At 39.3% G+C, this 17,590-nt stretch overlaps 2 protein-coding genes across 2 annotated transcripts; both read right to left on the bottom strand.

Annotated features, from left to right (window-relative positions):
* Positions 1–3,885: 3,885 nt before the first annotated feature.
* Positions 3,886–8,553, bottom strand: fkbp6 (FKBP prolyl isomerase 6; the record flags this gene model as incomplete). Its single annotated transcript, XM_083933929.1, has 8 exons — positions 3,886–3,949; positions 4,726–4,835; positions 5,207–5,404; positions 5,526–5,645; positions 6,338–6,540; positions 6,616–6,705; positions 6,806–6,923; positions 8,479–8,553. The coding sequence occupies 8 exons, from the start codon at positions 8,551–8,553 to the stop codon at positions 3,886–3,888; spliced, it is 978 nt and encodes a 325-aa protein (XP_083790055.1).
* A 2,549-nt stretch (positions 8,554–11,102) lies between these two features.
* Positions 11,103–16,397, bottom strand: tmem244 (transmembrane protein 244; the record flags this gene model as incomplete). Its single annotated transcript, XM_083933708.1, has 6 exons — positions 11,103–11,200; positions 11,456–11,500; positions 11,865–11,990; positions 12,209–12,285; positions 12,441–12,526; positions 16,305–16,397. 6 exons carry the CDS (start codon positions 16,395–16,397, stop codon positions 11,103–11,105), a joined length of 525 nt encoding a protein of 174 aa, XP_083789834.1.
* Positions 16,398–17,590: the final 1,193 nt, after the last annotated feature.

Below are 17,590 nucleotides of genomic sequence, written 5' to 3'. Positions count from 1 at the left end.
CCTCCTACTTCTCGTCTTTCTCCACGACTTGTCAGTGTGTTTGTGAGGCAGGAGGGCAGGACAGGGGCTGGGTTACGGATGCATGCAGCACAGGGATTGGCTGGGAATATCTCATAGGTGGTGGCGGCCCCTGCTGCACGATGCGTGTATGACTGCTGATACTTCCTGGAGCAATGCTGCAGTGAAGGCTTTAAAAAAGAAGCATGCCCTCAACGGCCACTTTATTAGGTGCACCTGTCCAACTGCTCTTTAACGCAGCCAATCACATGGCAGCAACCCAATGCATTTAGGCATGTAGACATGGTGAAGAGGATGTGCTGCAATTCAAAGCGAGCATCAGAACAGGGAAGAAAGGTGATTTAAGTGACTTTGAACGTGGCATGGTTGTTGGTGCCAAGCGGGCTGCTCTGAGTATTTCAGAAACTGCTGATTTTTGGGATTTTCATGCACAACCATCTCTAGGGTTTTTACAGAGAATGGTCCCAAAGAGAAAAGATCCAGTGAGTGGCAGTTCTGTGGGCGCAAATGCCTTGTTGATGCCAGAGGTCAGAGGAGAATGTCCAGACTGGTTGGAGCTGATAGAAAGGCAACAGTAACTCAAATATCCACTGGTTCCAACAGAGGAATGCAGGAGAGCATCTGTGAACACACAACACCTACTTTCTAGCAGAGAGGGAACAGCAGACCACACTGACACTTTATTAAGCACCCGTGTGCCTAATAAAGTGGCCGCTGAGTGTATTTGGAGGACATTTTCATAAAGAATCAACACACCACATCATTTTGTCAATACTAACATACTGCATCTCTTTATGTATTTGATATTGAATTTTTAGCCCATTGGTGCTATGTTTTACGTGTAGGGACTCTTCCCATGCTGCTGCAGTGGTTTGCTGTTATTTTCAGCAGCATTAGTGGTTAAAAAAGACGTTTTAATGCCTTCACAGTACTGCCCAAAGCTAATCAATGTTAGCCACGTCCGGCTGTTAGCGACCCTACCAGACTTCTCCGTTAATCGTTCATACATTGGGATGATTTTACACCAGAATTACGCTTTAATGTGCAGAATGGCGTATGTGCGGAGTTTGACACGAGAATTATGTTTTCAAATTACTACGCCTCTTCTTTTGAAACCAAAGCTGTGGTTGGTATTCAGCATCGTCATCACAGCTCACTTATAGCAGGGTAAATCATTCTTTAGATCAAAATGTTTCTACATAGGCGCGACATAAAACAATGAAATCTCAATATTTGAAACTACATAATGTCCAGGAGCTGCTGACAGTTTAAGTTGTTAGTTACAGTATTAGTATTAGTGACGGTAAAGGAGACTGAATGTGCAACAAATGCCATTTTGTAAGGGTCTGAAACATGCACAGTCAAACATTCATTCATTCATCGTCAACCGCTTATCCCGGGGTCGGGGTCGCGGGGGAGGGGGTGCTCAAACAGCATCATACAAATCAGGATTACGCACAGAGATGCTGTCTCTACTACTTGTTCCTCACCTGAGATGAAGGTAGCAGGCAAATCTGGAGACCATTGTGTCCGTCTGTGTCTGCGTCCAGTCACGCAGTCTTTAACGGAGCAGACCTACTGGCCATATGCTGGGAGGTAATGGTAAAACACTCACCCACTGTGACAAGCAGATTAGCCAGAGGTCAATCAGACTTTTCTGCTCCTCCATCTGCCTCTCCACACTTTTGATCCACGTCATCTTACCCACCCCCACTACTCGTCCGTCCAGTTACTACAAATCACTCCCTTCCCTCTCTGACTACTCACATAATAAGACAGCATGTTTTAATGCATGTGATGGGGGCAGTAACACAGTTATTGTTAGAATAGGCTGCCACAAGGACAAGGAGGTTGATCTGGAAAAATTAAAACAAATTTAAGAATGCCTACAGTCTATTCCTATTAGACATTTAACTTTTCACATTCAATTTTTTTAATCTTAATGTCTGTATAATGCTGTATTCAGGGTCCAGGGTTTCTAAGTTCAAATTCATGCACTTTTCAAACACTTTCAAGGTCAATTTTCAAGCATTTTTCAGCACCCTACAGCTGTGGAAAATTTTATATTTCTACAAATACATAGATATTGAAATTATTTCACTTTTTTTTCATAAAAAAATCACGTTAAAAGGCACGGTATTATACTAAAAACAACTAAAATTGTTTTGTAATACCAGAAGGATATGCAATTTAATTTAATTTCTATTCTTTAGCAATGTGTTGTGAAAGTAACCTGGATACAATTTCAATTATATCCAAGCCCTTTATCTAAAAATCAAGCTCTTTTCAAAAACAACATTGAAATGCATCATTTTCAAGGATTTAAAGCACCCGTACAAACCCTGTTTATATCTCACATCTTAGTTGTATTTGAATTTCTTTTTGTGGCTTCCAAAGCTTGATTTCAACTTCAGCTTTACACTTTCTCATTTTTCTTTCACATTTTATCACAGAGCAAGTTGCCCCCTGGTTTTTATTTCACAAATAGTAGCCCTTAAATCCCAATACTTAACCCGACCAGTGCGGATTCTCTGACACTGGCAGCACTGTCACACTGTGCTCAGTTGTTTTTGCCATACTGCAAGCTCAGAAGGAACAAAAAAGACTTACGTTCACCACAGTTAAACATTATACACACGTTAAAGTCAGCATGTTAAAAGCCCAAACTGTAAAGACACTTAGCAACTACGTCCTCTGATTTGTTTTGCCAATCAGTGACTTGATTTACACACATTTGTTTGTCATCACCTGAACTTAGCAATACACACTAGAAATCATAATTTGTACCGCTGGGATGATTTACATATTTCACACTGACATAAATTTAGTAAAAAAATAAAATTATCTTCTAAATGAAACAGCCGTCGGTATTCATTTTAAGAACAGATCATTTCTGATTCATCTAAAACAAAGACAAGATGTCTTAGAAGTGAAAACATGGTTTTTATCTTTTTATTATTATCACCCCAAGAGTGATCAGACCCCATGCAAACATTAAACACCCAAGCAAACGCAGGATTATAGAACAGAATTGAGGCAGAGGTAGCAACTCAAGGTTCCCTGTGATTGTTCATGCAAATCTTCTACCAGCCTTCATATTTAGTCATTGGTGGTGAAAACAAAATCAGCGAGGCGTAACCTCAAAGAGAAACAAACAAGCTGGAGATTCATTATTAACAAACATTTGAAGAGTTTTAAAGAACTTAAAGGGACATTTTACAAATTTAACCTAGCTCTATGTCATATCATTGTTGGCAATGTGCTGATAAACAATGTTTGGCTTCCCTTCGTGGCGTAGCAGTGGAAGGCCGCCGTGATCCGTAAAGATCTGCTGGATGACGTTAAATGTGCACTGCTGCCACAGAGGGAAGCCAAACACCGTTCATCTGCACACACTGCCCACATTGCCACGACAGAGATGGATTTTAATGAGAAAATATCTTTTTAGCTACTGATTTTAGCTACTTTTTTATTCCTTTCATGACATAAACACTTTCTAAATTCGTAGTACTGGAGAGAAAATGTTCCGTTGAACCTTGAAGTTTGTTCTTTACACGGTCATCTGCAACACACACATTTTATCAATGAGATCAGTCTCTCTAATTTTGTACTGGGCAGTAAAATTTAAGCTCCTGATTATTTTCATCACAAAACCAGTGCCACGTTCGCTCACAAAAGCTACTGGTCCAATGATACTTCAATTGTGTGCCTATTGCTAAGACTCATGGTAGCTGTAGTTGTGGAATGCAGACATAACAATTGTTGTATTTTGGTTCAAATAATAAAAGAATAAGGAAACCAGATAAACATTAATGACCTCCTCACAGGTAGACGGGAATTCTTACCTTTTAACTCATCTTTACATCTTCACTTGGCCCTGAACATCTTGGAGTACATGTCTTTCTCTCTGTCCAAGGTTGCTTTATAGCACCTGGAACATGGAAATGATATAAACACAGAAAATGTTCAGGGATTTGTGGCTTAGGGTAGTACTGCCATTTTAAACTAAAATAACAAGACATATAATAAGCGTATGTGATGACATATCTTAAAATCCCATATTATACACATTTCCTGGGTTTCTACTACAACATGTTTACATGTTAATATTCAAAAAACACCTTTTTTTTCTCATACTGTGTATTCACCCTCTGTTTGAAACACCCATCTCGCCCATGTCTTTAAGCCCCTCCCGCTGAAAAAGCCCACTGTGCTCTGATTGATCACCATTTCCAGGGGCCTCGTTTATCAAAAGGTGGCGTACGCACACTTTTGGATTTATAGAAACCTAACTTGACGGGAGAATGTGCGGTCCTCTAAGCACGCTCTGACCAAGGCGTACGCAAAGAAACAGGAGAAATGAGAAACGGCGACACTGACGGCTGATGGATGAAACACGAGACCATTGTGTAAAACAAATCGAAATATTCCCTCTCATTAGTCATATGAGGAATTCCCAAAAGCCATTCTTACAATTAATATACAAACAGCTGTTTGATAGATTCTGTGTGCAGTGCAAAAAACAGCAACAAGATGTAGGATCATATATTAAAAGGAAGATATCTTTGAAAACAAACCTCTTAACTCATAAATATGTAAATTACAAGCTTGATGATTTAAGTTAGCTCAAAACTAATGCAATTTTTGGGCCATTCTGCCTTGACAACAGTGAAACTTCCTGAATAAGTCAACAAAAGTTCATCTTACATTGTCACTTTTCTCAGTAGGTCGTTAATGTCATTGTCAAAGGGCTTCTTTGCTTGAGCAGATATGAGGCAACCCTGGGCGTTCTCGTACTCATGCAGCTCCATATATGCCTAACAGAAAGGACATCAGTCTCAATAACCTTACTACAATCAAACAATAAATGATTTAGAGTGCAAGCAACTAGCTGCATAAGGACCCTGGAGTTGAAGGACAAGCGGCCCATGGATCACTAGTGGCATTTATGGTTGATAGTGAAAGAGCAAAACAAAAGTTTTTCCTTCAATATAACAAATGTATTACAATCGTGCAAAGACTGAACATCTATTGCATCATGTGCTGCCTTTGCTGCCATCATCCCTATTTTCAATGTCCTTGGAGACTTCAAAACATTTAATATCAGGGACTTAAAAGACCTCCAAGAGCCTGAGGATTTGTACCATCTGATGATTTGGGACAACAACAACAAAGAGCCCCGTCTGACCTGACCGCAGCGAAAAAGAGCCTTTGTGTTGGCAGAGTCTATCTCCAAGGCTTTGTTGCCATATTTCAGGGCTTTGTGAGGGCTGTCCAGACGGAGCTCAGTGAGAGAAAGGTTCAGATAGAGCGGTAGCAGAGCTGTCTTGATCCTCGCCGTCTCTGCATCACTATGTGATTCCCTGTTCCCCAGCAGATTTGTTGCCTGTTGTGCAAAGCAAAGAATCCATTAAAAAAATAAATTTTTACCTTCAGCAGTACAAACATAAAGTTAACAAGTACCTGGAAATAAAGTGTGGTTTCCTTATACACTCTTCAAGATTTACCTGTTTATAGCGATCTTTGGCGTTTTCATAGCGGCTCTGGTTAAAGCAACGGTTGCCAAAGCTGCGTAGTGTATTGATAACTTCGAGGAGCATGGACAGAGGAACTGTGCTCTGCTCCTCCTGAAGACAGAGAAAGTAAAAAGCCAGTCCAATATTTACATCAATGAATCCCCAAAAAGCACCAACATATGCGTCACTTTAGCATCCATGCACCATCACCACAAACAGCTGAGAACTGAGGTGCCGTGATGGTAGCAGAGCAGAGAGAGCAGCTAATGTTAGCATCCTGTGACGTCAGCTACCTGCCACTAAAGGCAGCCCCCCCCTAATTATTTATAACTTTAAGCCTTAATCTAATTTAAACAGGTGAGTAATAAAAATAATTCCAACCCTGTGATAGCCAGTTGAATGCAATCACAGGTGCTGAGCACAGACTGTGAATCATTCGGGCCTCTTCAGCTCCACCCTTGCTCCATCTCTTTGCCCATTTTTGTATCACCCAGGAGCAGGTGGACTCTCACATTGAACTTTTCTTGGCTCTTCAGAAACCTATGGGTGATGTCACAAAGACTACATCCATATTTTATAGAGTCTATGGTATAAGCTATAGAGCAAAGTTTAAGTTTCTTGGAGCATAATATTCATAATCAAGCAACAACAGCAAGATTACTCAGTTCTTCATAGCTGCACGTATGCAAATGCATGCGTCAGTGGACAAAAATATAAGTAAATCCCTAAGCAACATGATATAAGCATGCATTTGCGTTATTTCTCATTGGGTGACAAACACAGGACATCTGAAGCCTCCCTACCAGACTCATTGCAATGAAGTCGTCCACTTGTCCCGAATCAAGGAAGTCGATGATCTGAACCTCGTACAGAACCACTGCAGCGGGGGGGATGAGCGGAGGACATCCCATGTCCCCGTATGCATACGGGGGCTGCAGGAGGAAACGAGAGAACTCTCCTTTCTTCATGGTCATCAGACCCAGCTCCAGTCCAGCCAGGGTCACGTCTGTTTGAATGATCATTTGTGATCTTTAAAATCAGTGAGAGAACTTCTATTGAATCGGCACAAATAATTACTGACCTCTCCCTAACTTCATCATCCGAGGGTACTTGAGGTGTGTGGTGGTTTCAAAAGACCGGTCAGAATATTCCAGGAAACCGGAGTAATGGACTGTGGAAGAAGGACAATGAGGAAAGGTTAACTGTAGGAAGAAAATGATTTGGAAAACGGCATCAAGAGTTTTTAAGAATATAATTTCACTTGTATTTACTCAATACTGAAGCATCTTTGGGTACAGGTGTGCCCTCTCCGGGTTGGATCACTTCTTTCAGGATCCCTCCATCTCCCAAGACATCATCCATCTGCTGGCGTAGCTGAGCAAATGGACTCTACAGTTGGCAAGAAAAGCCATGAAATAATCACCGGTAAGCATGAACCAATGCATTAGTTATTAGTGTGTTTGGTGGAATCTGTAATTATTATCAAAGCATTTTTCTTTCCACTGCACAGCTTCGATATAAACAGAAATATATATCTAGAAATATCTACATAAGTTGTAAACATCCTGATGAGGAAACTACTATGATCTCAAGAAGGAAAGCTCAACAACAGGTTTTTATTATTTTGTCAGGTTTTATTATTGATTTTGCTTTTGTCAGTGATTTGTTATGATATTTGTGTCGCACGGCTGAGGCTGTACTGCACGGATTGTTACATTTATATCATTTTTATTTGGCAGTGGCACACATGTATAATTTCTACACTTGGGCAGCTTCAGAAGACCTTCATATAATCATGTATTGGATTTGCAGTTCAGTTTTCTTTGTCAGGTAACAGTGCGTCAATGATCTCAACTCATGATGACCTTAACATTCATGTTTCATCTTGTGGCTGTGTACATAGTGGACAGTAAATAATGTATCGTTTGTGTTGTTCACCTGACCAGGATGTGGGGATGAAAAGGATGGCTATATATACCTGAATAATAAATCATTATTTATTGAAATTTCTATTTATCATATGTGGTGAGGCTTGACTGTAACTGGAATGATACCCTAAATACGTGGTGAATTATTTATTTATGATGTAATGAATGAATGAATTAATGTTTTTCTTCCTTTTTGTATCTTATTATTAATCTCAGTGCTTGTCTTACTCTTTTATTATATTGTTATGGGTTTTGGGTAAACTTTTTGCTGGTATTAATACATCTGATGCTGTTGGTACAACTGAATAATCAGGTGGTGCAACCAGGTAAAATATTGTTTAAACCAAAAAATAACAAGTTAAGATATTACATATTTGTACAACTGTTTTTTTTAAATCTTTTAATTCAAAATTGGATTACAAAAATATGGTATTCCTGGTAAATAGAAAGCAATAATCTTAGATTATTATTAATCCAAACCTCATCCATAAAATGATAATGTGTCAGGCACTGTTGACAAACCAAGGTATACTTGCCTTAAATGTCACTTGCAATAAATAGAAGAAAAATAGAGATATTTCCCAAAAATGTGTCAAATATTTTCAGGTGCTGAGGTTGAAAATACAGTAAAAAAAAAAAATAAATACAAAAGAAAAACCCTTGCTGAAAAGCATTGTTCCGACTTCAAAAATATGATTTCTAGTAATAAAAAAAGTATTTAAATACCTGTTAAAAAGCTTTATTTGTCATTGACCCACGTAAAATTTAAGATTGAAAAAAAAAAATGGCGGTGCCACATTAGCATCAGACTATAATATTTCTTAACTCTTGAGAAAAGACTGATGCTGATTTACATTCCCAATTTTAAGCAATAATTAACTCGACTGAAGTGGTCGAGCTGCAGTAATGTGAATTTTAAACACTGGTGTATTTTCAGTCACACAAACATCAGTTTAGCTAGTTAGCTTATTAGCTACCCATGCTAACTGCTAACCCACGTCAACACGTTAACTCACCGCCGTGTTCGTCCTCAGCGACTCTTCAGCGCGCATTAACATCCGGATACTTGATACTAGCCCGTTCCCTGACATTGTAGTTAGTGGGTAAGTTACCGCTACTGTTTATTCCTGGTTTATTTGTGTCACAGTTTCACAGGTGGCTCCAAAGTAACGTTACTTCCTTACTTTGTTTTGGCGCTCAGGTTCGGACGGGGCCACGTGACTCATTTAACGCTGTTGCCTAGGTAACGGGCTTGACCGGTGCTCTTTTCCAATGTAATATTATTTGTTTGTCCTGTTATATACTATATACATACTTATGTTGTATGTTTTTGTGGTTAATAATTAGAAAGAAGTGTCATTTAAAGTTTAAAATAAAAATGGTGTTACCTGGTTAAATCCTAATTTATCAAATTCAAATATGTTGATCTGTAAATGAAGTGTGCCTTTTGTGACTCCCAGACTGTTATTCATCTGTTTTGGAAATGTGAATATACCTGTAAACTGTGGCAAGGTATTTGTAGATTCATTTTAGATCATATCTGCTGTGATTTGGAGCTCCTCTTGTAAAAATGTCCTTTTTGGCTGTGTACAGATTGACACTCCAGCTGAAAAAATATATTTATTAATTAATCTCATTCTATTACTTACAAGATTTTGCATCCACAAGTGTAAATGTCGCCAAAGTAAAACCTATTTTTGTGTTTTCATGAAAGAACTGGAGGTGTGTTTCAAGTCAATATCCTCTGCTTATAACAAGAAAGCTATCAAAACTATAAATCTGTGCTCCCACTTAATCATTCAATTTTTTTATTTTAATTGCTCATGTCCCCTGGTGTATCTTACTTTTTTCCTTTTTTAAAAAGTATCATTATTATTTTTTCTCTCTGTATTTATGTATTTATTCTGTTGTTACGTCTATTTGTTATCCAATTGTTATTAAAGTGATGCTCATCATATGGTTGGAAGCACTGTGTAGTTTGTAAATCAATAATAAAGTTCGGCCCACGAAGAAGAGGTTTGACCCTGATGATAACAAATGAGTGTCAAGCATGCAAGTGAGCATATTAGGCATATTTGTTTATTTACTTTAATATCTATGTGGTCTCAAGTGTGGGCAGCACAGTGGGTACAGAAAGCATGTGTCAAGTGTAATGACTGCTATTCCCTGCAGTTTGACATGGTTTTATGTAACATAATAATAATAACACACAATTAATCATTTCAAATTAAATATAGGGTGCTTCAAAGGCCCCAAATGACCTTTCACGTACAGAATCCAGACTTTAATGATCCCCAGATTTAAGGTTTTGTTACACGAGCTCTATTCTAGAGTAGAAATATATAAAGAAATTATAAGAACAAATAAAATAAAGTGGAATAAATAGGTAAATACATGTACTACAGTATGATGCAACTATATATGGAAAACAGCATTAAGAATATCTATGTAAAATGACCAAAAAAAATGTGTGCATTATACTGTAATATATGGAAATATAGAGATACGAAATAGGTAAAGTATGTATAATACTACCATAAAAGTGTAAATAATGAAAAATGAACTATTGAGTGGAATAAATAAAAGCAGTATTAATGTAAGTGAACCAGAATAAATTGTTGAATTATTATTGCAGCTTTAGCACAGATTATTGCCCACATTAGTCCATATTGCACAGCTGAAGATATAAATAATAAATAAATAATAATTATGGGTTAAAGCAGCTCCAGCATCCTCCTCTCTGACACTTTGACTTTGGGAGATTTCTAAATCTCAGGAGACTTCAACTTATAACTAATTAATTATTGCATCCAAAAAAAAGCAATCCAATGTGCTTTACATAAATATGACCTATAATAATAAAACTAGTGCAACCATAGCAACGATCAATGCAGAGAACACATATAATCAAACAGGACACACACCCTCAACAACACGCTAAAAAGTGTTGTATCTGTTTGAAATGTGATTTTAAACACATGTTTGGTCTTTTATATGTGTTCACATCTCCAGCCAGTGGACTTTGGGTCTGTCTGTCTTTGTTGCCCAGGCAACGTGCCACTTTGACGACGGCTCTTCTAGTTTCAGACACAAAAAAAACACACAAAATCATTTTGCTTCAAGTATTTAATGTAAATCCAGTTTTGAACTAACCAGCATTTAAATATAGGTTATACTTTTCTTTTTCCGACTATGACACTCAACAAACCTCATATGTGACACATTAATATAACAGCAACATTACGTAACTCACCATTGGAAAAACATCAGTCAGTAGATTTTAACTTGGTTATAATTAGCAGCTGTATACAAACACACACATATATATATATATATATATATATATATATATATATATATATATATGTTTTACAGAATGTTGCAGGCGTAATCTCTTCTATTCCCTTTGGCTTATAGTATTAAGTTTGTAAATAAGAAATACAAAACAATATTTAAACTGTACAGAATATTCTTTAGAAAACAGACACGGTTGGGCCTTTTGTACAAGGAGGGACCTGACTAAAGGACAAAGTTAACTAGAGAAAGTGTTTTTGTGGTTTTAAAAAGTGATCCGACTGAGATGTATCCGGACCTGAGATGAACCAGTAAACCAGTTAAAAGCTTTCCCTCGTTGCGTTGATTAGAAGTTCTGCAGTTCAGCCGGATAGACGAAGTTGCTTCTGAAGAGTTTGTAGGCCATGAGCTGTCCTCCGAATATCATCATCACCAGGCCTGAACCTGCTCAGAGAGGGATTAAACAAATAAGAAAAAGAGATCAATCACAGGAAGGTTTGGCAGCCAGCAGCTGTCCTCAAGAATCCTGGATCTGAAGGGAGGAGAGTTATGAGAGTCCGGGGAGGCAAAAATAAGATCTTGGCCAGATAAAAGAAAGGAGCCGGAGAGGGGAATTTTCATGTTCTGCAAAGGGGATTGGAGACGGATAAGGCTACTCACGGAGGGGTAGAGAGGAGCAAAAGAAGGTGGAAATCTTACCCAGAGCCATCCACCAGTGCTCAGCTGAAGGGAAGTCTGACATCACTGCAGAAACATGTGCAAAATGTAAAAACCACCCGTACATAAAACATACCTGTTCATAAAACATACCTGCACATAAAACATACTGCACATAGTCACTTGATTTACACGGGAAAGACTTAGAAAAAAGAGGATGTTTGTTTCTTTCTTTATCTCCTAATTTTCTGAACTACAGCCACTAGCCTATATCCACTTACATAACAGAGCCTCCAATCCCATCAGCTGTTCCGCTCTATTGATCCACTTTGTGTGTGTGTGTGTGTGCGTGTGTGTGTGTGTGTGTGTGTGTGTGTGTGTGTGTGTGTGTGTGTGTGTGTGTGTGTGTGTGTGTGTGTGTGTGTGTGTGTGTGTGTGTGTGTGTGTTTACCTGCTACAGTCATCGCGACGTGCAGCAGCGTGACAGTTATGGCGTAATCCCAAACCCACTCCTCTACGATCCAGGCGAATACCAGCCCTCCCAAAACATAGGTCACTTCTGTGGAAATTACACCAACTGGAGGGAGGAAGAAGGAACACAACACATGATCACATTGATGCACTCAGTTTTTTTTCTAATGCTTTACAACAGGGGCCGGGAACCTTTCTGATATGAAGTGCCCGTTTTTAGTTTTCCATTGTGTACCGAGCCTGCTCTGGCAGTTAGATTTTTCCAGGATGCACAATACCAGGATCTTAAATGTATGTAGTAAACGTACTTGGTTACACACTCACCGAGGTACTTGGGGTTCTGCCATGACGGTTGTGTTGTGTAGTCAAATGGAGTCAGCAAACTGTTGATCTCATGAACCCTAGAGATGATAATAAGGTGCACACACAACAAACAGTGAAAGTCAGCTTTGATTCTTATTATAATCTGTTTGAAATGTACTTTTAAACAGCGTCAATGCTTATCTGACCTCACCCTACATTATTTTGCCGTATTTGTTTGTGTGTGTGTGTGTACCTGAGCAGTCCGATGCAGAGACTGACGGCGATGTAGTAGAGAGAGTAGAAGCACACCATGCACATCAACAGATTCTGCAGGACAACCTGATGGGATGGAGAGAGAAAAGAGAGAAGATGAGAAATAAATATTAATAAATGTCCTGAGGGTATAAGGGTTACAGTTTAAAATGAACTCTGCCGTGTATTTGAAAGCAGCAGAGGGAGAGTGAGGACCATGTTTACATAGTTGTTTCATTTTTCCTTCATTTGACTGCTGAAACAGCTGAAATTACAACCCTCGAGCGAGGTTAAACACCAACATCAATTGCATATATGATAGCCATTAATCACTGAGTGGATGAAATTCTATGCCTTTTGGCTTTTGAAACATCTTCCATCGACCATCTGCGGATGGCAGCAACAGAGAAATAACAAGAGAAACATAAACCTTTATGTCAGTGTTTTTATGAGACTAAAAAAGCTCTGCATTTGGAAGACTTTCCTGGAAACACGCCACTGTTCATTTTATCCACGTTTGTGTGTCCTAAACCCTTTTATATACAGTCTATGGTCCTAAAGCTAACAAAAAACATCCCTCTCCCGTTCCTCTCCATGTTCTCCTTTTCCTCATCATGACCCAGAAACTGGTGATGAGGACCGCAGTGGTTGCTTGCCTGCTAAATTCTCCTTTCATAGATGATTAACTGCAGCCTTTACAGGAAACGGGTTACACGACACCTCGGAGCTGACAGGTCGGCTTGTCAAACACACGTGTAACTAATTACATTAATAATGGGCTGCATTCCAATCAGTTGAGCTGGTGCCAAGGCCCTGTATGTTAGCTCACCGGCTTATAATGGCACATGTTTTATGTTTAAATGAATATACATGTGTCTGAATCTAGAGGAATCTTGTTGCATCTTTATTGTAATGCATAATGACTATAAAGGCTGCAACTAACAATTGTATTTAACGATGAATGTGTCATTTATTTATTTTTTTAACTATTGATTAATCCTTCAGTCTATAAAATTTCAGGAAATTGTGAGATACACCTGTTACAATTTTCCAAAGTCCAAGGTATGGCTTGTATTGTCTGCATAAAAGTCCAAAGATATTTATTTTATAGCACTATACAGCAGAGAAAAGGAGCAGATCCAGTGTCAGCTAGTTGATCCACTCAGCGTGTATTTATATTCCCAGGGTCCTATGTTCCTCAGTTCAACATTATTGATCTTAACATGACACCTTAAGGATACCTTTCAGATGGTTTTATGTTCTCAGCCATGTTTATCCCTCTGTCAAATGACCAATGTATGTTTCCCTGGGGCAGGTATGTTGAAATCACCCACCCACACTTTATTGCCTTTTGATGGTAAAATCCTTCAAACTTATGCCCTCAAATGTGCAGACAGACAGTTTTCTTGACTGTATTGTTATCTTCACAGTGACTGAACAGTTTGTTACGATTCAAACTGCATTTGAAAACGTCCATCTCCCTTCATTCCATTGTAAGTTGAACTGTAAAGATATACGTAACCAGTATCTTACAACGAGGACCCTGAGGAACATAAGGATGACCAAGATCAACCTATCATGGTGGTTCATTGAATGGATTACCATCTAAGTTTGTACAGACATTCATGGTCCCCAGAGGGTGAATCCTGTCGACTTTGCTGATCCCGATACTTTGGTTTATGACCAAATACCTGCAAAACCGCTGACATTCGCATCAGCCTCAAATGTAGTCTGTGCTTAGTGCTAATTAGCAGATGTTAGCATGCCAACATGCTAAACTAAGATGGTGGACACACTCTCTAAATATCAGCCTGTTAACTCTGTCACTGCGAGAATGTCAGCATGCTGATGTTAGCGTTTAGCTTAAAGCGCCACTGTGCCTGAGCAGGTGGTTGTTGTTTTTTTATTAATGACTTAAAGCTGCAGTCGGCAAGTCTGGCAGATCAAGTTGACTCAGTCAAATTTTGAATGTTTACAACTCTCACGCCCTTCCCTCACTACCACCAGCTCCTCTGTTCTCTCCCATCGAGTGCTCGTCAGTGCGCGTGCACCAGATTCCTGTGAATGCGCCTGCGTCTTCTCTCATCAATAAACGGCATGGAGTACACGTCACATGGAGGTAGGCTGGCTAACTTACTCAGAAATAGTAACTGGTAACATCATTTAGCGTATGCCTAGCTTGAGGCGTGTGCCTGTGATATTGTAACACGTGCGAGGGGGGGAGGTGGGATCCGTGGCGCATGCACGAACTGTGCCTTAGAGCCAGTAATTGACTAATTGCTTCAGCACTAATGACTATAACATTTACAGTAGATTAGAGGGTACCTGTTGGCATGACATCATCATTAGACCAGCACCTGCAGTTTGCCTACCAGGAGAACATTGCAGCGGAAAACACTATAATTCACCTGCAACACCAGGCTAACTTCCACCTGGACAAGGCAGGTACCACAGTGAGGATCATGTTCATCTTTTCACACCACAGAATAAAATACAAACCTGAAAAGCAGGTCAGGCCACTGTTTGTAAAACTGAGGAACTGCATGTTAGGAACTATGGTGAGCACTCAGGGGTCTCCCAGGGCACTGCCCTCTCCCCCGCCTTGTTGACTTGGTTGGGTGTGCAGATTAAACGATCTGCAGCTCTACATAAGCAAGAAGAAGGAGCTGTTTGTGGACTCCCATGGGACTAACCCTATGACCCCTGTATCCATCCAGGGGGGAGAATGTCGAGGTGGTTCACTCCTATAAATACCTCAGAGTGAACGACAGGTGGGAAAACAGGGGCCTTCCATAAGAAGGACCAGAGCTGACACTACTTCCTAACGATTCAACGTTTGTGCTGTTGCTGCTGGGGCGTGGGACGCTAGCAGGCTCAACAAGCACAGGAGATCATTCCTGCTGGAGGCAAACTTCAACTCATCCCTGCTCTGTTGCAGTCTGGACATTTGTGGACTGGGAGGATGCCGAGGTCTTTCTGGACTTGCTAATTGGACTTTATTTAGACATTTACCATAACGTCTAGCACAATTGAATACATCTTTGTAACTTGAAACATAAAATTACAGTTATTTTTCACATGTTACTGCAATTTGCACACTTGTATGCATGTGGATGTTTAATATCTATCTATCTAGCTTTTTATGTATCTATTAGTGGATATTTGAGGTGCCAAAGTTTTATCATGTCCTTCCTATTTTCAATGTGGCATGTAAGGGGCAATTCCTGTCTGTATCTTGAGTCTATAAATATAAAGGATGTATTTTTAAAAACTGACCCACATTTCAGTTCATTGTGGCCCACCTAAACCATGTGGTTTCTCTATTCTCGCCATAAGGATGTGGGTTAGTGTGGAGGCAGGAAAGTGGCTGAGCTCATGTTAATACCTCAGAGACGGCTAAACCTCGGCTTGTCTGGTTTATTTGTTACCTGCAGACTAGACTGTGCTTTAAAAAAACTGCTCTAGAAAACAGATTTGAGACTTAAAAAATTAGTTTCTGTCGATGAATAAAAAGGACACTTAAAAGGGTAAACAACCGCCTAATTCAATTCAATTCAATTCAATTCAATTTTATTTATAGTGCCAGATCATAACAAAAGTTATCTCAGGACACTTTACAGAGCAGGTATGGACCACACCTCATAAACTCAATTAAGCTTCTATTATGACTGTAATGAGGATGACTTAATTCAAATGCCAGTCAGTAAAGCTGGAAAGCTAAAAATCTAATATATGAAAACAGGCAGTACACTTGATTATAAGTAGCATTTAGCTCATGTTGTAAACGCCTCACTGTGCACCGAGACTCTCCCACCTTACAGACTCTCCTCCCTGTTCTAGCACACTCATCGTACAGTGTCCTTACCAAGGTATCACTGGGTGTAGTCTTGAGGGAGAGGGCTCCATGGCGTTTTATGAGTGTGAATCCAAAACAGCGACAGCAGTAGTCCAACAACATGAATGGCTGCTGGTCTGAATGAGAGGCTACATGTGTGTGTTTGTGTGTGTGTGTGTGTGTGTGAGAGAGAGAGCATGTTCAGAAGGAAGAGGGAGGATTGGATTAGAAGAAATGGGATTACTACTTAGAAGTCTGAGTAAATCCCAAAAGGGATAAAGGTGAACATACTCTAGTATATGTGTGCATACATACATAAACCAAAAGAAGGAAGCTGTTTGTGGGCAAAATACTTTAAAGAGTGCTACACACGCAGATTTAAATAAAGGACTATAGTATTAATTTTGGTTTTGTAAATCCTGCATACATTCTGCTGCCTTCCTCATCCCTTTCTTACTTCCACTGGTTTCTTTTTTACTTACTTTGTTGCTTCAAATCTTTCTTTCCTTTTCCATCTTTGTGTCCGTCTTGTTTTCTTCATTTGCTCATATTCTGAACCCTCTCCTCCCACTTTCATTTGTCCTTTATTGCTTCTCCTCCTTCAAATGAATATTCCAAAATTAAAATATAAAGCAGAACAGTAATACATGGCTGACTACCTGTATGTTCATAATTGATGGATCATTTAACTCACTTTTTAACCAAAAACGCCAAACATTTACAGTTGCTCCAAAGAGGATGTGCTGGATCTTTGTCTTTTTTTATTATAGGTAACTAAATATTTTTAAGTTTCAACTCTTAATAGGGCAAAACAATTTGAATATGTCACCTTGGGCTTTGAGAAATTGTGCTAATTGATAAAATAAAAAGTAACATCTGAATGAATTGTGAATGAAAACAGTTGTTGGTTGCAGCCCTAGTATGAAGACACAATTGCAATCTTGTCCGGCAGTTTTAAGGCTGAACATTAGATGGCAGCATAGCCTCACACGCACAGGGAGGACTTGATCCCTCAATGAAGAACCAACACAACAGCAACATGCACCGCACATAAGATGCTTCCTGACGCACCATTCATACCATACAGTCTGTGATTCCTACTGATAATGGTGTCACAAATCATTTTGCTCCATGTTTTATTTAACTTAGAGATTTTGACTGAAAACAGAGTCTTCATCTGCTCTGGAGAGAACATTTCAAAGAGAAAAGAGGATGAAACAACAAAGATGTGGTGATGGAGAAGTGTGCGGAGGCAGATATGACGACAGTTGAACATCCCCGTCTCCCTCCAGAAATAGCCAAAGAAACTCAGCTCT

The sequence above is a fragment of the Echiichthys vipera genome (genome assembly GCF_963691815.1).
Source record: "Echiichthys vipera genome assembly, chromosome: 19".
Lineage (NCBI taxonomy): Eukaryota > Metazoa > Chordata > Actinopteri > Perciformes > Trachinidae > Echiichthys > Echiichthys vipera.
Note: the sequence above shows the minus strand (reverse complement) of the source record. Positions and strands in the feature narration are given on the sequence as shown.